The sequence below is a fragment of the Eucyclogobius newberryi genome, unplaced genomic scaffold (assembly GCF_026437365.1).
Source record: "Eucyclogobius newberryi isolate DKJ021-1_F unplaced genomic scaffold, fEucNew1.0.hap1 SCAF_5, whole genome shotgun sequence".
In the NCBI taxonomy this organism is placed as follows: Eukaryota; Metazoa; Chordata; class Actinopteri; order Gobiiformes; family Gobiidae; genus Eucyclogobius; species Eucyclogobius newberryi.
In genome coordinates this window covers 27,931,190-27,953,386 of record NW_027316167.1, presented here as the reverse complement: position 1 = coordinate 27,953,386, position 22,197 = coordinate 27,931,190, and the positions used below count along the sequence as shown (strand labels likewise).

General features: G+C 43.9%; 1 protein-coding gene across 2 annotated transcripts in view; it reads left to right on the top strand.

Annotated features, from left to right (window-relative positions):
• Nucleotides 1-22,197, top strand: part of ntrk3b (neurotrophic tyrosine kinase, receptor, type 3b) — a 290,494-nt gene that overhangs the window by 250,445 nt on the left and 17,852 nt on the right. For both annotated transcript variants that reach the window (XM_072465473.1, XM_072465472.1), the window contains exon 14: nucleotides 3,630-3,873. In XM_072465473.1, coding sequence (XP_072321574.1) covers nucleotides 3,630-3,873 — 244 coding nt within the window. The remainder of the gene's footprint in view (nucleotides 1-3,629; nucleotides 3,874-22,197) is intronic.

The following is a 22,197-nucleotide window of genomic DNA, read 5'->3' as shown; positions in this document are numbered from 1 at the left end:
GGGGTGTGGCTATTAAATCATTATGTCAGTTTTGAGTTGATATATACCTGAGGAAAATCCGAAACGCTGTGTTAATAAAGTAAATGAAGAGTGAGACAGCTAGTGTGCAGACGTTTTCCTACAAATCTGCCCATAAACCAGTTTTGATTTGATAAAAGTCTTGTTGTAGCTTTATTCTTTTTGGTCCAGATTGTTTTTTTTTTTCAATCAAAATGGGGGAAAATAAAGAACCAGCAAAAGGATTTGTCTCTTGCTGTCACTTATGAATTGAATGTCTTTGTGTTGCAAGTGTAATATTGTTCTAAAAGACAGTAGCGTGCAGACTTTCATGGATAGGCAAGCAGATTTGGGGTGCTCAGTGTTGGAGAGTGGATAACAAACAAACATGAAAAACATCTAATATGCAAAGTGGGGCTTTCATCCTCAGCCTCCCACATGAAGGGCAAAGGCCTATCCCACTGAGCTAAACTTCCATACCTGAGATAGAGGCTGATTGGATTAAATCAGCAGACCAATTCATTACACAGATTAGAGCTCTGTGTTGTTAAATGACTATTTATAACTCACGTCTAATAATGAAAAATGTGAACAGAGTCTTAGCTACAAACAAAGGCTTTTTAGATTTTAAGTCAGTTGAAACTCGACTCGGTTGCTTTGATTCTCCTCTGCACATGTGCAGTTAGGGCAAAACCAGCAAACATCTGCGATCCCCTCACAGGTTTATTCAGCCAGGTTTGAGCATAGATCCATGAGTTTGAGACAGTGTGGTCCTCGGAGCATGTGCAGAGCTCTGAAAGAAGCTGCTGTCCGCTCTGATTCTAAAGCTCATGTGAGAGAGTGGAGCATGAACGGCCCTCTGAACACGGCCCTCTGAACACGGGCTTCTGAACACGGGCTTCTGAACACGGGCTTCTGAACACGGGCTTCTGAACACGGGCTTCTGAACACGGGCTTCTGAACACGGGCCTCTGAACCCGGGCCTCTGAACACGGGCCTCTGAACACGGGCCTCTGAACACGGGCCTCTGAACACGGGCCTCTGAACACGGGCCTCTGAACACGGGCCTCTGAACACGGGCCTCTGAACACGGCCCTCTGAACACGGGCTTCTGAACACGGGCCTCTGAACACGGGCCTCTGAACCCGGGCCTCTGAACACGGGCCTCTGAACACGGGCCTCTGAACACGGCCCTCTGAACACGGCCCTCTGAACACGGGCCTCTGAACACGGCCCTCTGAACACGGGCCTCTGAACACGGGCCTCTGAACACGGCCCTCTGAACACGGCCCTCTGAACACGGGCCTCTGAACACGGGCCTCTGAACACGGCCCTCTGAACACGGGCCTCTGAACACGGCCCTCTGAACACGGGCCTCTGAACACGGGCCTCTGAACACGGGCCTCTGAACACGGGCCTCTGAACACGGGCCTCTGAACACGGCCCTCTGCAGCTGCAGCAAAATAAGTCATGCTTCCTGCGCAGTACTGCCCAGCGGCCTGTAGTGGCCACTAAAAGACACCGTGTCAAGCTTCAGCAGCAGAAGTGAGGGGAAAATTGCCTTATTTGCATATATTTTATACAATTTCTATATAGTTGTAACACACGCTAATTCTAAATTTTATTGGCCATTCACTGATTGCCTTAATTGCCACTGCTAAAAGAGTAGAATGTTTGTTTGCGTGACCTAGGGTTTGTTCTTGGAGTTAAGGAAACATTTTTTGAATCCCAAAAATCTCTGCAAGAAGGCCTTAATTACAAATGTGTTCGTAAGAATTCTTCCTGCATGAGGCTCATTGTTGTCAATTAGTATATGTGTAATTCCTATTCCTCACTTTCCAAATCCCTGGGTTTGTTAACGGCAGAGCTTTTGTAGCATAATTTCAAACAGCACTGGGACAAGCGGCCTCAGATGTGGCCACACCAAAGTGACACGACTCTTCTGCGGCGTGTTTGGTAATCACTCCTCTTGATGTCGGCGTGTACAGGAGAAGTCAGCATTAGAAGACTTTCATGCATGACAATCCCACTGTGACCGTACCGATGGCCTCCCAAGTTTTCAAGTTTGAGCAATAGTTGAAAAGAGGACAGGTTTACGATGGAGTGTGTGCGCATAGATTCGAGAGGGCGTGAAGACTTACTGTTGCGTTCCTGAAATGAAAGGCGATGTCGCGAATGATGAAATTCTTCCATCCAAAGGTGCAAGACGTGGCTGATTTCTGGTCCTGCTGGTCATATTTAACTGATAAAAAAGGCAGAGGAATCAAAAGGGATGAACGGGAAACATGACACGCGGGTTCAGCTGTAGATGTAGGACAGTGTGAGTTGACTCGAACCCAGCGCTGATGCTGGGATAAAAGGCAGGATGTTGGGAGACTTGTGGAGCCCAATTATTACACAGGCACTTACAGCAGAAAATGACAGTGAAAGTGAGAGACAGGGAGGAGAGCGAGGCCTGTGTGGTGCCAGGGCTGTAATCACTCTGACGGAGAAGTGATGGGAGCAGCGGGGTGCAGCTCGGCCCAAATGGCTTCTTCATTGTTACCCAGACACGCAAAGCAGCAAAGAGCTCTTATTTAGGCTTTGACTTAGTGTGACTTTACGTTAGACCTACTTAGACTGAAATTCACCAGCATGCCGACACAATTAATTGTGCTAGAATAGGAAAACTTTTGCTTGCAGTATTAAGATTATATGTAACAGTAACTTTCCGCTACATTTACTTGTGTTTTTCTTCTAATAAAAAAAGTTAAGAGCTCATTTACCTGTTTTGGCGGCTCTTATCGGCTGCTGTTCCCAGGCGTGGTCAGTTTGGTAGATCTATCGGACTGACCATGCCTTCCCCCATGTGTGTTTCTACATCTGTCTTATTAGAAGAATAGAAAAGAAACACAAAAACACAAACGAAGACGGAAGACATTTTCCAAATATGTTTCCGGTACAGTTACTCTTTCATTTGGTGGAATTCAGAATACGGTTATTTTCCTAAAATCAAAGCAACACATGGTTTTACTTCATTGTGTAATTTTGGCTTTGAGCTGCTAAGTACTCAACACTGCTCTTGTGATAGGTGATTTTGGGTTTATTTTTTTGCTTTCTATTTGGTGTAGCAATAGAGGTTTTTTTTTATCCCATTTTACACCATAATATAATAACTCGATGTGAAAGTATTCTAAGTATTCAGAAAGCAGTACGGTTGTAACTCAGCAGGTGAGAGATGGACTGAAGGATATGACATATTTATTAAAATACTGAGTTCGGTTCATATGACATAACAGAATGCCTAGAATTTATACATTTCAAACTGTTTTTGGTTAATATTTCTGTAGTTACTGGGCCAATCAACATGAAACATATAATTCATAGTGCAAGTTCAATGTATTCTCTCTGCACAAATCAAATAAATACAGTAATGTTTGGATGTTGCTTTCAGAAATGAGTGAATGATGAAAGTTATATCGGCCCCTGCCCTCCAGATTATGATATCAAATGCTATAAAGTCATGAACACAGCCTTCTGGACAAAAAAATAGATAAATAGATATGATATATATGTAGAAGAGTCACTTTAAGGGGCACTTTGTTAAAGCTACCACAATAGCATAACAGAGTGTTGATATTCTCTTCTGGCAGAGCACACGGTCCAGATGCCATGATCCTGGTGGATGGTCAGCCGCTGCAGTCCAATGGGGAGCTGAGCCTGTCGCAGATGCTGCACATCGCCTCACAGATCGCCTCGGGGATGGTCTACCTGGCATCACAGCACTTTGTCCACCGAGACCTGGCCACGCGCAACTGCCTGGTGGGCAATGGGCTCCTGGTCAAGATTGGAGACTTTGGCATGTCCCGGGACATCTACAGCAGTGACTACTACAGGGTAAGATCTCACCTCAACGCTATTGTCACTGTTTGTAATGGATGGATTTCATATATTTGAGATGGTGTTTTACAGGAAGACATGCACGCATCAGGAATCATACGAAATGTATGTATAGTAGTATAGTACATATGTATATATATGTGTTCTACTGTCAAAATGGTAATTTGTAGATTTTTGCCCCCCCCCCCCCCACCTGCTTGTCTCATGTCCCAAAGTACAGCATTATTAAGTTACCGGTTGTTTCTGTCGAGAGGTGAACCTGTTTTATTATTCGAAGCAATAAATTAACTGCAATTAGATAAATGCAGGATAGCTACATTTAATGCCATGATGTGGGATGTTCCATGTAACATTTCCATGGCAACAAGCAGACCCCACACCTTCTGTTACTTGAATGGCATTGGCAATCAACAGAAAAGGTGCATTTTCTGCCACCTACTGTAGTTTGACATCTAACTTCTTTAGTGTTTTATGGCAGTTGATATCCATAAAGTGTTACATTACACACCTACTGTAGTTGAACCAAAGTATGTGTTTTACTTTATACCGTAAAAAAAGAGAGTGCCAGCGCCAGACCCCGCACCTGTAAAGTTACGCAGTGTGCCTTTAAATTACAATGCAAGCAAAATGTAATGTGTTTACCCCAATTTGTACACAAAGTAATACAAAGTGTTTCAGTCATTAAAATGCATGAAATACAAATGCATACAATCACAGTTCACTGTACAATCCCAAAACGATCTGTTTAAATCATTAAAGAAAAAAAAAGTCAAGTCAGTTTTACATTTTGGTTCTTGTTGCATATTTGTCTTACTTTCAAATGACATAAAGGAACTTGCATTTATACTACATTTATACTGCCTCTCTTGGCAACATTCACTCCTATGTTTTCTAAGTTCAAACCACATTACCTCATCATGATGTTATTACTATTGCTTTACATATCACATTTATTTCTGTTGTCTGCTACATCTTGCCAAATGCTCCATTGCTGGCAGCGAGGACACGGTATGTTAAATGCTTATTTAGCTCCATTAACACCTGTTCCAGTTTGGCTGTGTTTGTGTCGTGGCTACGATAGGGATATGATGTTTAGGTGGATGTCTTCCACATGAATTCCAATTTATGGGTTAAATGAATAATTATTGACTGTATTAGTTTCCAACAACGCCACCCTGGATTGGTGCCAGGGACACATACACAAGTAAGGCAAGCGCAAATTCTTTGAGTGGACCAGGAGACTCAGATATAGGAAAACAGTTCACAATTTATTAAATCTAAAGACAGAATAAATAAAACATTTGTATTTTTAATAAAACTACTATTACTCTCATTCACACATTCACACCTCTAAAACAGTAGACACATTTAAACAATTCACCGAAATAACAAAAGTAAAATAAAACAGCAGCCCAGATTGTCCCTTAAGGCACTTAGCCCAATTACCCTACCAGGAGGTGGCGCTGGTCCTTAGCAGCAGGCCTGGGACCCGGTACAGTCCCACAGCCCAGCTGGGGGCCAGAGCCGACACTCGAAAACTCCAAACGTTGATATGTTACAGTCTGTCAATGTAGAAAGGGGCCGGTGCGAACGTGCCCAAACCCACCAAGGGCACTTGGAGGGGAGTTCTGGGTTTGGGGTCGGAGGAGAGACCCGCGGGGTTACCAATCCTATAAGGTACAATAGTTTGGGAAATTAACTCTCAGATGGATGTCCAGAACCGTGCGCAACAAGCGAGGGAGAGCGGAAAAGAGATACATACCGGTGCTCGAATCTGTGCACTATGCGCGCCGCGGCTGGGAGGAATCCCGGCGCACAAAGCCTGCACGTGACGTCACGCACTACAAACGGTGCTAAATTAGAGCAATATAAATATAAATATAATATAATAATATAAATCTATGGAAGAGACAGCTTACCGGGGCGTTAAACCTGGGGAGCGTGCGGCACGAGTCATACAGCAAGGTTTGAGCAGGGTTTGGTGAGCGCACGATGCGCAAACCAACCTGGTTAACACGCTGGTGTGATCGCTGGCTTTAAGCCTAAACTTTGGGGTGTTTTTGGGGCGATCAGAACGAATGCTCCGGTCCTCGTGCCGCTTGCATTGCTCCCAGGTGGAGGGTGACGTCAGAGGCGAGAAGGGCCAGCGCAGGTGAGGAAGCCTCCTTTTAAAGGCCCAGGTCACAGGCCATAGGCTGTCAGGGGTTATGAGGGCCTACTGCCACATATGGTTGCAAAAATAGCCAATTAGCTTACAGAAAATAAGTGTGTGCTGGTTCTCTGGTATTTAGCATTATATTATAATATACATAGTTGATATGTCCACCTTTAGTTTATTGTGAACCACAATATTGATCTTAAACGGCTTGGGAATAGAAACAAGTCCATTGACTTCCTGTTCAAAGACGTAGAGCTGATAAGCCTCTTCATACTGACATTTCATCGTAACAAGCAGATATTGTAAAGTTGAAAATGGCTATGTCACATTTTTAACTGTGACTTGCAGACAATTTGAATAACTGCAAGTAAATACAGAGAAGTGGGCAATATGCAGAGCAAGAGCACTGGCTTTGGGGGCAGTTGTCAAGAGCTTTGAATGTTTTAAAAGGCATGAGATGATCTCATTTAAGCAGTCCTTGTGTCTAGTTCCACAGACAAGAGGCAGAGTTGACACGGTGCAACTGTAATATAAAGATGTCTTCAGATCTCACTTGATGATACTTGATCTCAAATTCAGTAAACTTGTTGAATAATCAGGCAAAATCCCAAAGAGAGACTCATAAACAAACAAAAGGCTGTTCTCTTCTCACATCCTATGATTGCATCCTACTTTAGAGTGTAATGAACCTCAGAGCTGAACCTCAGAGCTGAACCTCAGAGCTGAACCTTAGAGCCGAACCTGAGAGCTGAACCTTAGAACTGACCCTCAGAGCTGAACCTTAGAGCTGAACCTTAGAGCTGAACCTTAGAGCTGACCCTCAGAGCTGAACCTTAGAGCTGAACCTTAGAGCTGAACCTGAGAGCTGAACCTTAGAGCTGACCCTCAGAGCTGAACCTTAGAGCTGAACCTCAGAGCTGAACATTAGAGCTGAACCTTAGAGCTGAACCTTAGAGCTGAACCTGAGAGTTGAACCTTAGAGCTGAACCTTAGAGCTGAACCTCAGAGCTGAACCTTAGAGCTGAACCTCAGAGCTGAACCTTAGAGCTGAACCTTAGAGCTGAACCTTAGAGCAGAACTTCAGAGCTGAACCTGAGAACTGAACCATAGAGCTGAAACTTAGAGCTGAAACTTAGAGCTGAACCTTAGAGCAGAACTTCAGAGCTGAACCTTAGAGCTGAACCTTAGAGCAGAACTTCAGAGCTGAACCTGAGAACTGAAACTTAGAGCTGAACCTTAGAGCTGAACCTTAGTGCTGAACCTTAGAGCTGAACCTTAGAGCTGAACCTTAGAGCTGAACTTCAGAGCTGAACCTTAGAGCTGAACCTTAGAGCAGAACTTCAGAGCTGAACCTGAGAACTGAAACTTAGAGCTGAACCTTAGAGCTGAACCTTAGAGCTGAACCTTAGAGCTGAACCTTAGAGCAGAACTTCAGAGCTGAACCTGAGAACTGAACCTTAGAGCTGAAACTTAGAGCTGAAACTTAGAGCTGAACCTTAGAGCTGAACCATAGAGCTGAACCTTAGAGCTGAACCATAGAGCTGAACCATAGAGCTGAACCTTAGAGCTGAACCATGGAGCTGAACCTTAGAGCTGAACCTTAGAGCTGAACCTTAGAACTGAACCTTAGAGCTGAACCTTAGAACTGAACCTTAGAGCTGAACCTTAGAGCTGAACCTTAGAGCTGAACCTTAGAGCTGAACCTTAGAGCTGAACTTCAGAGCTGAACCTTAGAGCTGAACCTTAGAGCAGAACTTCAGAGCTGAACCTGAGAACTGAAACTTAGAGCTGAACCTTAGAGCTGAACCTTAGAGCTGAACCTTAGAGCAGAACTTCAGAGCTGAACCTGAGAACTGAACCTTAGAGCTGAAACTTAGAGCTGAAACTTAGAGCTGAACCTTAGAGCTGAACCATAGAGCTGAACCATAGAGCTGAACCATAGAGCTGAACCTTAGAGCTGAACCATGGAGCTGAACCTTAGAGCTGAACCTTAGAGCTGAACCTTAGAACTGAACCTTAGAGCTGAACCTTAGAGCTGAACCTTAGAGCTGAACCTTAGTGCTGAACCTTAGAGCTGAACCTTAGAGCTGAACCTTAGAGCTGAACCTTAGAGCTGAACCTTAGAGCTGAACTTCAGAGCGGAACCTTAGAGCTGAACCTTAGAGCAGAACTTCAGAGCTGAACCTGAGAACTGAAACTTAGAGCTGAACCTTAGAGCTGAACCTTAGAGCTGAACCTTAGAGCTGAACCTTAGAGCAGAACTTCAGAGCTGAACCTGAGAACTGAACCTTAGAGCTGAAACTTAGAGCTGAACCTTAGAGCTGAACCATAGAGCTGAACCTTAGAGCTGAACCATAGAGCTGAACCATGGAGCTGAACCTTAGAGCTGAACCATGGAGCTGAACCTTAGAGCTGAACCTTAGAACTGAACCTTAGAGCTGAACCTTAGAACTGAACCTTAGAGCTGAACCTTAGAACTGGACCTTAGAGCTGAACCTTAGAGCTGAACCTTAGTGCTGAACCTTAGAGCTGAACCTTAGAACTGAACCTTAGAGCTGAACCTTGGAACTGAACCTTAGAGCTGAACCTTAGAGCTGAACCTTAGTGCTGAACCTTAGAGCTGAACCTTAGAGCTGAACCTTAGAGCTGAATCTTAGAGCTGAACCTTAGAACTGAACCTTAGAGCTGAACCTTAGAGCTGAATCTTAGAGCTGAGTGATAAACTGACTTGCTGTAGAATGCATATATAAAATATCACCACAATCTAGAACTGAGGAAATGCCGCCTGGATGAACTGTTTTCTACAATGAAGAGGATTTTATTTTATTTTTCTCAAGAAGAATGAGGTTGTAGGATTATTTGTCAGCTCTTTTACGTGTTTGTTGAAAAAGTCAATCAATCCAAGTACTTGTGTAGTAGTAGTAGTACTTGTTCAATCTTGTTGTCATCAACTGTAAGAATATGTCTTGAGTCACTAGAGTGGCGTTTGGAGCTGCATACATGTTTGTAACCCAGGTGAGAAACGCGGATCTCCCGTTTGCGCGCTCTTCGCACTCTCTCTTTCGGCTCATTACGTCATCACGCTGTTGCGCCGTGCGTCAGCCGGTCACGTGGCGCTGCGCCGCCAATCGTCGGCATATAAACAGGAAATGAGTTGCGGCTCGGGAAATGCCGGTCGGGGAATTCGGGTTGCGCTACAGGAGTCGACTACTGGACCCAGATCATCTTATTTAGATCTTATATTAACGTTGAAACTGGCCAGATTGGATGGCGAGCTAGGAAAGTGTCAAACTGATCCAGACTGATCCAGACTGATCCAAACTGATCCAGACTGCCTAAAGCTTCACAAGCCCGGACTCCACAAGGACTCCACCTGCTCTGGTCGGGCCGGTAGGAGGCTCCTGTAGCCACACTTTTAGAACTTTCCAAAGAACATTGTACTGTTGCTTAATGAACAATTTGAAACTACACTGCACTTTACAATTCAGCGTGACACACGCTGAGGACACTTTGTGAACTGTCCTACGTGGATGATTTTTGAGATTGAACATTACAATGTACATATCTTCTTCTATCCCTATCTTGTAAATAGTAATGAATGGCCATTCTTGTATATTATTAGGTTTATATGTCAATTCAATATATGGTACCTGCACACGTAATTATTGTCTCCTACTCACTCTGTTCCGAGAGCCGCATCTAGCACTTCTGATCCAGCCCAATAACAACACATTGTTACCTGTATTTATCCACTTGTAAACTTGTGACACACATGCTACATATTCTTGGCGAGCTAGCCAGGAGCAGAGTACAGAGAGACATAATTCTGGTGTAATTGTATTGATTAACTGACAATGGACATATTTGAGAAAAAAGGCATAAAGATCCCAAATTCGGTTTTGGTTCAGTACGCTACACATAATGAAACGGATGACGAAGTTGTAGATTTCTTAAAACGTTACGGTTCAGTTTCTAAAACAGAGATTATTGTTGAATTGGATTCTATTTTTCATGATTCCATCGTTGTCGAGTATACCTCGGGAGAGAGTTTGATTGATTTGCGTAGTATGTTACCGTATACTTATGTATGTGAGCTTGATAAAGTAACGTTTGATATTTTAGATTTGGCTACTGTGTGCGCAGAAGAGGTTGGGAGAGTAAAAACCGAAAGTTATTTGTCAGAGTTGCAAAAAGTGGCTAAAGTAACTGGTCAGGATTTTACTATCGTTTTGAACGGGGTGATGTCTCTGCTTGGCCAAACCGTCACAGGGCTTCAGCCTGCAGTTAAGGATCACCCAGTGCCACCAGTTCCCGTCCCTTCAGTTCATCAGCTGGAACCTGGTCCTGCAGCCCAACATCCGGATGCAGTGCCAAAGTTGGAGCCGTCACATACCAGCCGACACTCAGCACGATTCTCTCTGCCAGATTTGTCACACGCCAGTCTGAATCCTCCAGAAGTTCAGCGTTATGTTTTCGAACATATCGTTAAGAATGACGATAATAGTATGAGCTTCAGTTCCCAACGTCTCAGATCTTTCTCAGGAAGAACACCCAGACCTCAAGTTGAATCTGACTATGACACTTGGCGTTCTGGAGTCGAGCTACTGATGAAGGACCCCGCTGTGTCAGATCTTCAACGATCACGCAGGATCTTTGACAGCCTGTTACCACCTGCTGCTGACATGGTCAAACATCTGAAACCCGACACACTTCCAGACATTTATTTGCAGACACTCGATTCAGCCTACGGTACAGTTCAAGATGGCGATGAACTATACGCCAAGTTTATGGACACGTTCCAGGATGCTGGGGAGAAGGCGTCCACCTATTTGCAGCGTCTCCAAATAGCTTTAAATCTGACTGTTAAACGTGGAGGAGTGTCAGGCAAGGACAATGATAGACATTTGCTGATTCAATTCTGCCGGGGTTGTTGGGACAATTCGCTCATTTCAGACCTTCAACTAAAACAACGCAAATTTAATCCCCCATCTTTTGCAGAATTATTATTGTTGCTCCGGACGGAGGAAGATCATGAGGCTGCCAAAACGTGCCGCATGAAGCAACATCTGGGCGCTGGAAGACCCCGAGCCATCCATCAAGCCCAGTATGCCTTCACTGATGCTGGGGAGAAAGGAGAAATTGCTACACTCACTACAGTAACACAAAAACTTGCCCAGCAGCTTGCGGACATTCAGAGGCAGCTGGCCGCCCTCACCGCAGTCCAGTCCAATCCGAACCAGTATGTTCCAAAGGCCACACCTCGCAGTCAGACAGGTGAGGGTCAGAGGGCGGGCAAGCCATCAAAGAACCCGTCTTCTGTACCCAAGCCTGGCTATTGCTATCGGTGTGGTGAAGATGGTCATATCAAACCTCAATGTGTCAATCCCCCAAACTCCAGCCTTGTTGCAGCGAAGAAAAGACAATTTACTGAGAAACAACAAAGATGGCAGAGATTCAATCCGCCATATCAACAGACTTTAAACTAGAACCAGTTTCAGTTACATCAACAATGTCCCACAAGAAAGAACAGAGTAACCTGCAACCGGCTAAATCAACCCGCTCAGGCTGAGCCATCACGCTTACCTCGGGGTTTAGTTGGATCCAAATGCACAACCAGTGTGAAAGTGTCTGGTCATGAACTTTACTGTCTTTTGGATACAGGTTCCCAAGTCACAACAATCCCTGTATCCGTTTATAATTCTTATTTTGCCGAGCAACCTGTGAAGCCTCTCCATGATTTGTTGCATGTGGAAGGAGATGCTGGCCAAACAGTTCCCTATCTTGGGTACATTGAAGTAACACTGACTTTTCCAAGTGAGTTCCTGGGAGTTGATATTGATGTAGTCACCCTAGCACTTGTGGTTCCTGATGTTCACCAAGATTCCTCCTCACTGGTGCTAATTGGCATGAACACCCTCGAATCAATGTACAATCACTATTTGCAAAGCCAGATGCCTAGTTTCCATCCATCTGCACCAGGATATTGCGCAGTCCTGAAGTTACTGCAGATCCGGCATCAGCACCAGGAGAGAGGTAGTGATGGAGTGGTGCGTTTAGCCAGCAAGACCCCTTTTCTGGTTTTAGCTGGGCAGACCATGGTTGTTGATGGGTCAATCCATATAAGCAGTGAACCAACTTCCAGTCAGTGGGCGCTTGTGGAGCATCCAGTCTCACCCTTGCCAGGTGGGCTGTGTGTACAGAACTCTCTCATAAAACTCCCAAGCCAATCGAACTCAAAGATTCCAGTTATCTTAATAAATGAGACTGAACACAATATACATATTCAGCCCTACAGTACCATTGCTATGCTGTCTTTGTCTCCTCAAATCTTATCGCATAGCGTGGCAACTAATCATTTGACACCTGACATTCACACTCATTTTCTCAACTTGGATTTTGGAGAATCTCCTATTCCTCCGGACTGGAAGGAAAAAATGATTAACAAATTGCATGAAATTTCAGATGTCTTTTCACATCACGATTTGGATTTCGGCCATACAGACAAAATAAAACATCAAATCAACCTAAGCAACGAAACTCCATTCAAGCATAGACCCAGACCTATTCACCCCCAGGACATTGAGGCTGTGAGGCAACATTTAAGGGAGCTTCTGGAGGCTGGTGTCATACGTGAATCGGAGTCTCCATTTGCTTCACCAATTGTTGTTGTCCGAAAGAAAAACGGCACTATTCGACTATGCATTGATTACCGGAAGCTGAACCTGCAAACAGTCAAAGACGCTTATGCTTTACCCAATTTGGAGGAGTCATTTTCTGCCTTGACTGGTTCAAAATGGTTCAGTGTCTTGGATTTAAAATCGGGATATTATCAAATCGAGATGGAGGAGTCTGACAAAGCCAAAACTGCTTTTGTTACTCCGACTGGATTTTGGGAGTTTAACAGGATGCCCCAAGGTGTGACAAATGCGCCCAGTACCTTCCAGCGATTAATGGAGCGGTGCATGGGAGATCTCCATTTAAAGGAAGCTTTAGTCTTCCTTGATGACATTATTGTTTTTTCCCACTCCTTGGAAGAGCATGAAGAACGGTTGCTGCGGGTACTATAACGGTTGAAGGAGTATGGACTAAAACTTTCTCCAGAAAAATGCACATTTTTCCAGACGTCCGTGCGTTACCTGGGACACGTTGTTTCGGAGAGAGGAGTTGAAACGGATCCAGATAAAATTTCAGCCTTGAAGTCATGGCCAGTTCCTACAACACTGAAGGAACTCAAGTCATTTCTGGGATTTGCCGGATATTACAGGAGATTCATCAAAGGATATGCCGGCATTGCAAAACCACTGAATAATCTCACACGAGGTTTAACTCCTCCGTCCAAGCGTCAACCAAAGAACACTTCGAACTCTCTCGACCTTAAGGAAGCCTTTTGGTGAGCGGTGGTCCTCCGCATGCCAGCTGGCCTTCGAGTCCTTAATTGGAAAATTAACAAGTCCCCCAATCCTTGGCTTTGCGGATCCAGAGCTGCCATATATTCTCCACACCGATGCCAGTGCTACTGGCCTTGGGGCTGCGTTGTATCAGGAGCAGCGGGGAGAACTGAGGGTTATTGCTTATGCTAGCCGAGGGTTGGCAGCTAGCGAGTCGAGGTACCCGGCACACAAACTGGAATTCCTTGCCCTCAAGTGGAGCGTCACCGAAAAATTCCACGATTACCTGTATGGGGCCAGCTTCGTCGTTGTGACTGATAACAACCCGTTAACTTACCTCTTAACATCAGCAAAGTTGGACGCTGCTAGTCACAGATGGCTTGCTGCCCTTTCAACATACACATTTAAACTTCAATGTAGAGCCGGCAAGAAGAACCAAGACGCCGATGGTTTATCTCGCCGGTTGCATGATCATTCTACTGACAATCTGGAGCAGGAGGACATGAACCTTATCCATCGTTTCACACAAGAGCATTCCTGGTCTCCATCTGACGTAGAGATTGATTCCACCATCGTCTCCGCCATCTGTCACAGTTGCCTTGTGAGAAGCCTCCCGATCATTCCACCAGATACTGTGGTTGCTGTAGTGGAATCCTTGGGTGTGTCAGCGAGAGCTATTCCCCACTGCTATGCAGACGAAAATAAACATGGACTGCCCGTACTTTCCCCTCTCTCTCGACAGGACCTCAAAGAGAAACAAAGAGCTGACCCAATCATAAAGGAAGTTATTCATCAATTGGAAACTGGCGAAACTGTCCCTCCGACATCACGGCATGAACTTCCAGATCTTGCACTCTTGTTGAGAGAACTAAATCGGTTGGAATTACAAGAAGAAATTTTATATCGGAGAAGGAAGGATTCAGAACAGCTTTCCTATCAGTTGGTTTTACCTGAGGACTTAAGGGCTACTGTCTTGTCAAGCCTCCATGATGACATGGGCCACTTGGGAATTGAGAGGACTTTGGATTTGGTTCGCTCAAGGTTTTTCTGGCTGCGTATGTCTGCTGACGTGGAAATGAAAATCAAAACCTGTTCCCGGTGTGTGAGGCGCAAGGCACTTCCGGAAGGTTCTGCACCCATGGTTAACATCAAAACTACCCGTCCTTTGGAGCTACTTTGCATGGATTACTTATCGCTGGAACCAGACCAAAGTAACACTAAGGATATTCTGGTTTTCACCGATCATTTTACAAAATTTGCAGTAGCAGTACCAACCGCCAATCAAAAAGCAAGAACAGTGGCGAGAGTTTTATGGGAAAACATCATTATTGTCTACGGGATTCCAGAACGTCTCCATACTGATCAAGGACCTGACTTCGAATCAAAACTCATAAAAGAACTTTGCCAACTCGCTGGTATCATAAAAACACGAACAACTCCATATCATCCTCGGGGAAACCCTGTGGAACGGTTCAATCGCACATTACTCAGCATGCTTGGAACATTGCAACCAAAGCAAAAAACTAAATGGAAGGACTATGTAAAGCCCTTGGTGCATGCATACAATTGCACGAGAAATGATGTTACAGGGTTTGCACCTTATGAGTTGATGTTCGGTCGAGCACCAGTAGATTTGGCGTTTGGATTGCCGTTGCGGGAGAATCATTCCAGAACGCATTCCCAATATGTTGCAGCATTGAGATCTCGTATGGAGGAGAGCTTCCAAATAGCATCAAAGAACGCAGCCAAATCTGGAGAAAGAAACAAAAGCCGTTTCGACCAGCGAGTCACTCCGTCCAGTTTAGAGGAAGGGGACCGAGTGCTGGTTCGAAATGTGAGACTGCGGGGGAAGCATAAACTTGAGGACAAGTGGGAGAAGGATGTATACGTAGTGCTGGGACGTGCTGGTGATTTACCAGTGTACACCCTGCGTCCAGAGAATAAACCTGACAGACCAACTCGTACACTTCACAGAGATCTGCTTCTTCCATGTCCTTTCCTTCCGGCTGCTGACGATTCAGATCCATTGCTCGAACCATCACGACGGCCTTTGACCCGAAGCCAGAAACCGGCGTGGGATGAGTCTATTGATGATTGCTTGGATGAGGAGGAGGATGAGCGGGAGGTGCGTCCATTTTACGTGGAGCCAGCAACCTTCCATATCAGCCGTACAGAACCAGAACAAGCCAGTTGTAACCAGCCTTTACCCAATGCTGCCAATAATGTACCGTTGACTATAATCAGTTCTGAACCCGCCGAAACCTCAGAAACCTGCTTGCCGGAAGAAGCTCTTGAAGTGTCTCTACCTGTGACGGAAGACTCTATGCATGAACATTTACCTGAAGAGCTGGAGCCCCTTGGCCAAGCAGGGATATCACCTCACCCTAATGATTCTTTACTCAGCCAACTTGAACCAGTTGTGGAATCGGCAAATTCATTTGTAGATGAGTCTGAACCATCGGTCCAGCGTCCTACCCGACAGCGTAAACCACCTTTGCGCTTACAGTACGCAACCTTAGGTAATCCACTTTTCCACGGGTTAATTGACGCTTATAGTGAAGTACTTACAACCCCTGTCACAACCGAATTTTCACAGTCTCAAATTCAAGACATTTAGTTATGCATCGGGAGTTGCATGATCTAAAAGGGGGAGGGTGTAACCCAGGTGAGAAACGCGGATCTCCCGTTTGCGCGCTCTTCGCACTCTCTCTTTCGGCTCATTACGTCATCACGCTGTTGCGCCGTGCGTCAGCCGGTCACGTGGCGCTGCGCCGCCAATCGTCGGCATATAAACAGGAAATGAGTTGCGGCTCGGGAAATGCTGGTCGGGGAATTCGGGTTGCGCTACAGGAGTCGACTACTGGACCCAGATCATCTTATTTAGATCTTATATTAACGTCGAAACTGGCCAGATTGGATGGCGAGCTAGGAAAGAGTCAAACTGATCCAGACTGATCCAGACTGATCCAAACTGATCCAGACTGCCTAAAGCTTCACAAGCCCGGACTCCACAAGGACTCCACCTGCTCTGGTCGGGCCGGTAGGAGGCTCCTGTAGCCACACTTTTAGAACTTTCCAAAGAACATTGTACTGTTGCTTAATGAACAATTTGAAACTACACTGCACTTTACAATTCAGCGTGACACACGCTGAGGACACTTTGTGAACTGTCCTACGTGGATGATTTTTGAGATTGAACTTTACAATGTACATATCTTCTTCTATCCCTATCTTGTAAATAGTAATGAATGGCCATTCTTGTATATTATTAGGTTTATATGTCAATTCAATATATGGTACCTGCACACGTAATTATTGTCTCCTACTCACTCTGTTCCGAGAGCCGCATCTAGCACTTCTGATCTAGCCCAATAACAACACATTGTTACCTGTATTTATCCACTTGTAAACTTGTGACACACATGCTACATGTTGTTTTAATGAATTCATTGTTTGGTTGAATAGAGTGAAAAGCCACATGAATATTTTGAGTCACTTGTGCTGCAGAAGGCGCCCTAGAGTCTAGAGTCGCATCATCTGATACAAGTGGAGGCTATTATGTTTTAGATTGGGACCAATTGAGTTTATATCAATTGTAAATAAAAGTGGTCCAAGGACAGACCCTTGATGAACACCTTTGTTAAGATAAGATGTCAAAGGCCTTTGGCAAATCAACAAAAACATCATGAAATCATTTTTGTCCTTTATAAGTAAGTTCCCATAGCATTCCCATAGTAATGGGATACTTTCAGGCTGAATTGTGAATTAAAAAAAATAAATTAAACAATTTACAAATTGTGGAGCTGATAACAAACTTGTATCTATAAAGAGCAACATATTTAATATTTCACACTGTGTTAAGGGCTTAAGGGAAAATATTTGATTATCAGCTCTATCCTTGGGTAACAAAAATAGATGGAGCGTAACATATTTCCAGAGTGCTGGTTAAATGCATCTCAAATGTATTTTTTCAATCTTTAATCATCTCATTTGGTAAAGCGGGAGAAGAATGTTGCAATAAGCGTTTAACCGTTTGCCAAACGTAGCAGAATAACTCTGTGAACATGCTTTGTCTTTGCAAACAGTAGAATATAAATAAATACAATATTTATTGCACTTATGACAAAACTGCTGCAAATCTGCTGTATTTTTCACGCTCTCAAGATAATGCCGCGATGTCTGGACAAAACCAGGGCTTGTTCTTTTTTTGACTGACTCTTTTAAGGGGCACGTTCATCAGTAATATCATTCAATGTCTTATTGAAAAAGTCCAACACTGTGTTGTAAAAAGTCTTGCTCACTTCTTCCATTGACTGCAAACACAGATTGGGGTCATTGGTTCAAACACTATCACCACATGTTCTGGCATCATCCCCCTCCAGCCTCCAGCGGCCAAGTCCAGCCTCTTCACGCCAGCGTTAAGGTCGTGCCCCCTGTAAAAGGCTCCTGCTAATGCTAAATCTGTTGGAAAAATATGTTGATTAAGTACAGTTTGTTGTTTAGTCAGCCGGCTTTGACTCTATGCCAATTATTCACTACACAATTGCGAGGCTTGTAATCAACAGCTGATTCCTTCACATTTGATACGGGTCAATAGTGTGAAAGGTTGAGGCCCTGACACTATTATTATCTTAGTGATCCTGAAAAGTATCTGTAAAGGGCCATGGGCATTTGAAGTCAGTAAACTTGTCACGTTTAAACATAAATGGAAACATGAATGAACCAATTGTAACTTGAAATTGAATTGAACCCTTAGTTAACCATCATTCTTACATTTGTGTAGCTTTTTTTTTTAAATATCTTTTTCGTAGTGGATGACGTGGCCAAATCTTCACTGCACTTGTACTTACAGACACGAGATTGCCATTTACGTTGCCGCTTCTGTTTAAAGCGATTAGCGGCCCTCAGCGCTCCGAACCAGGTGTCCCAATGTGGGCCCGGGAAGTTGAGCGTTTTATCAACCAAATAAGTGGATAAAGTGGAGCGATGAGCTGTAGTGAAATGACTTTAGCACGACTTGATGCTGTTTAGTCAGCGTGACAGCTGGCGGGATCTGGACGTTGCTGGGGGCATTGCCAGCAGAAAGGAAGCGTGCGTCTACTGGGGGAGTAGCATCACATAAAACATCATTTGTAAGGAAATTCAACCCAACGTGGAGCCCGGGCGCACCATCTGCCACGTGCTGCTGGTACTTTTGCCTCTATATAAGAGCACGTTTTCTCTGCTTTAGTTCGATGTGTTTACAAGTGACAGTTTAGTCTGTAATAAACCTGTACTGTTGACAACATAAGTGAGAGACAAGACCCCTTAAAATGTTACGTCAAAATGATGTATCAACTGGAGGCAGAGGACAAACTTTACCCTAGTTTGGTATGTGCATGTTCTTTTTTCACCTTAAAGGGAAGTGATGAATCTGTAGCTGCACCAGAAACTATTGACTTTATTCTGCCCCGCCCACTCTACCCTTTTCCCCCATGTGATTGGCACTTGTAATCGCACTTCAGGTCCAGCAGAACTCCATTGGTTGAAATGTAGAGCGAGGGAAAAGTCTCGCCGCTAATATATGCAATTAAGTAGATTCATTTGTGTGAAATTTCCAATGTTCATGTGAATAACAAGTCGACGATGCACTGATTCCCTGAGTGGCCCCAAAAACAGCTTTTTAGTGTAGAACTTGTTTTCTCCTGAGGTCGGCAGCCCTATGTCGTATGTAGGATTATGGCGTATGGCGGCGCCCGGACGGGATTCTAGAATAAGATGAACAGAGATAAATGTGTAAAGCAGCCTAAAAAAAACTAAAAGACTAAAATGCATAATTAAATGTTTTCTGAGGACCCTGATGTTGCTCACACATTGCTCAATATCATTATATCATTTCCCAAAACAAGTTATTTTTTACATTTGCAAAAACAGATATATCTCTTTTAAAAAATTGTCACACATTTCTTTTTTACCATGTTAATAACAGCAGTGATAAAAGGATTTGCTCCGGAAGGGATGGAATAATATTAGTATTGAACATTTTAAAGCTTTGACGTTTTTTTCAAATGCCACTTGTCACATGATTATATGTAAATGTATATATTACAACACATTTCATAAAATCGTTTCACCTTCAATTGTGCGACTGACGTTGTTCTTCATGTTGTAAAAAAAAGTATAAATCTTGTTTATCCGCAGTCGAATATCAAATGACTTGACAAAAAGAATGTAACCGTCGTAATGTCACTGCATAGCAACAGCGCCTCTAAGACAAACCTCATTAACATATGTTCTTTCAACCTTTTGTTTGTCAAAAACCCGCCTCACAGTAAAGCGCTTGTGCTTCGTTAACACAATTACAAACGTATCGACGCACGAGGAAGAGTGGGAATACAGAATATCGGGAAGCCTGGTGGAACGGGCTCACGCAGGACGCCGCATCAAGGGCATATAAATACTTGGCTCCATGCATATTTATGATGGTTCTTTGCGGAGGAGAATAATTGAATGTATAGAATGCTGGCAGATTTATGATCAGAAGCGCTAAGCATGGCAGAGCATGTGCGTTTGGTTTATCCTTGTTTGAAGAGCTGTGCGGGCATGTAGGCTCTCCTCATGTGTCTACCACCGGCATGCTTATTATCCCCCCTGCATCTCACTCCATTTGTGAGCACATTACAGCATTAGCCTCGGGCCCGTGAGCCTTATGAATACACTCATATTTACATGAAAACGTCATGAGTGAGGATCAGTGACGAGTGTTTAATTGGAATGATAAAGTGGAGCTGTTAGACTCAATTAGACTTTCAACATCATTTAAAGAATACTGTCCTGACTTAACATCGAGAAGGGTTTTAGGTGGAAGCAAAATGGACCCCGCGTTTAATTTCCATTGCTGCTTCCATCACTTTTTGTTTTAGATGTTGTTAGAAGCTGCTGATCACTGCGGTCGCTCCACTCGTAGCAAAGGTTGAATTAATCACCCGGATGTGGACTGAATGTTAAATCTTCCTATGCTGCATTTATTTTAGCTGGCTGCCATTTGATTTCAGCCTTTTTCATCATTATATTATCTACATAAAACATACTATATAGTGCATTTTATTTAAAGACACCGTACGGACAATCAAAACCACACAATGAAATACAGTCAAGGCTGGATGTTAATGCAAGGGCAAAATTAAAGGTGATTTGAATGCTGGATTTGAATGCTGGGAGGGGATCGAGATTATGGAGATCTGGTACCAACGCTGGGGGGGCCCTCGTGGAGACGGGGCGGGCAGAGGGGACAGAGAGCTGAAGAGAGGACGAGGACCGGATGGAGATAGAATGTGTAGTGACGTGAAGGAGATCAGAAAGAAAGACTTAAATGCAAGTGAAAAAACCTTGACATAACTTGTGTTTATTGGGATTTGCTTCAGCCTTAGTTCAGTGGATGAGGTCATGGTGCACAGCCATACTTTGTGGCAGCGTTATGGAATTATAGCGATATCAATGATCCTGATAATAATAGAAAACATGTGTGCTCCACCCAGGATCCTCTAGCCTCGAACAGAAGCAGCAAACGCTTTCTTTTGTCTTTCTTGTTTCTCCATGGAAGACAAACGGTCTATTGTATTGTCTTTTATTTATTATTTTGCTCTATTTTTTTTTAACTTTGAGACAAACTGTGATTTCAGGCATTACAAAAATGAATTGAAATTTATTGAATTGTTGACTAGTCGGTTTTATTTCGCAATGTACACCATTTATTTCACATTATAGTTCCCTAATCCTACTTTAGACTTCACCTGAGAGTCAGAGAGTTACGGTTGATCAGCTCATATTAATGATCACACTGTGTGGAAGGAACTGTGGTGATACAAACGTGAGAACACGAGAACCATATAGAGAAGCATATGTGCAGTTCTGGCAGTGGCTCCTGTGATCCTGGCACCGGGTCTAATGAAGGTGCTCTTCCAGCCCACTTGCTGGGTGTTGCAAATACCCCGTGTGTCAGCTGCAGGGGGCTCCACAAGCCTCACTGTACTTAATAAGACATGAGCTCACCTGAAACCATGATTTATGTCATTTCAGATGGCTCTATTTAATATTAACGATGCGCTATTCTTGGCCACGCTTTCCATAATACCATCTTCGTAACGGAGCCTATAGGAAATGTGGATTTGTGTGTGGGCTTTTTACTGCATGACTTCTTCTGCAAAAGAGTCGAACAAGGAGCTCGTTTATCAGACTCTACATAAGCACAACACTATTTCAATAGAACTTTATCTATGAAGTAAATAGTTCACCAGATTAGCATCATTATTGTATCACTTTTCAGGGGTATACAAATTGCTCTGGCGTCACTCGGTGTTGAGAAAGTTACAGTTACTCATTACTTTCCCCAAAAGTACACATGTTTGTAACTATACTTTGTGATGAAAGTAACTAGAAAAATAAGTATTAAGTAGAAAAATCCTCCAGCTGCAGCGGTTCTGGCCTAGCACAAAGATCTGGAGATGGGTCCCACTGCCTCTGAGGAGACCCCCCAGATGCTCTGAAGGATGGTCCAATGCAGAGGACACATTTACATACGGGGAGAATAAAGAGTACCTTAAAGGCGCAATGGACGATTTTTCGGCGATTTGAGAACTCAGGTGGAAGTGCACATGTGCACTCCCCCGTGCGGACTGATACAACACACACGTGCGTTTGTTTATTAGCGCGACGGATCACATCGCATCTCTCGTCTCCCGTAGATTTCCCTCTTCTTCTGAGTCAGCTCGAACTGTCTTTCTCCGTCTTCATTTT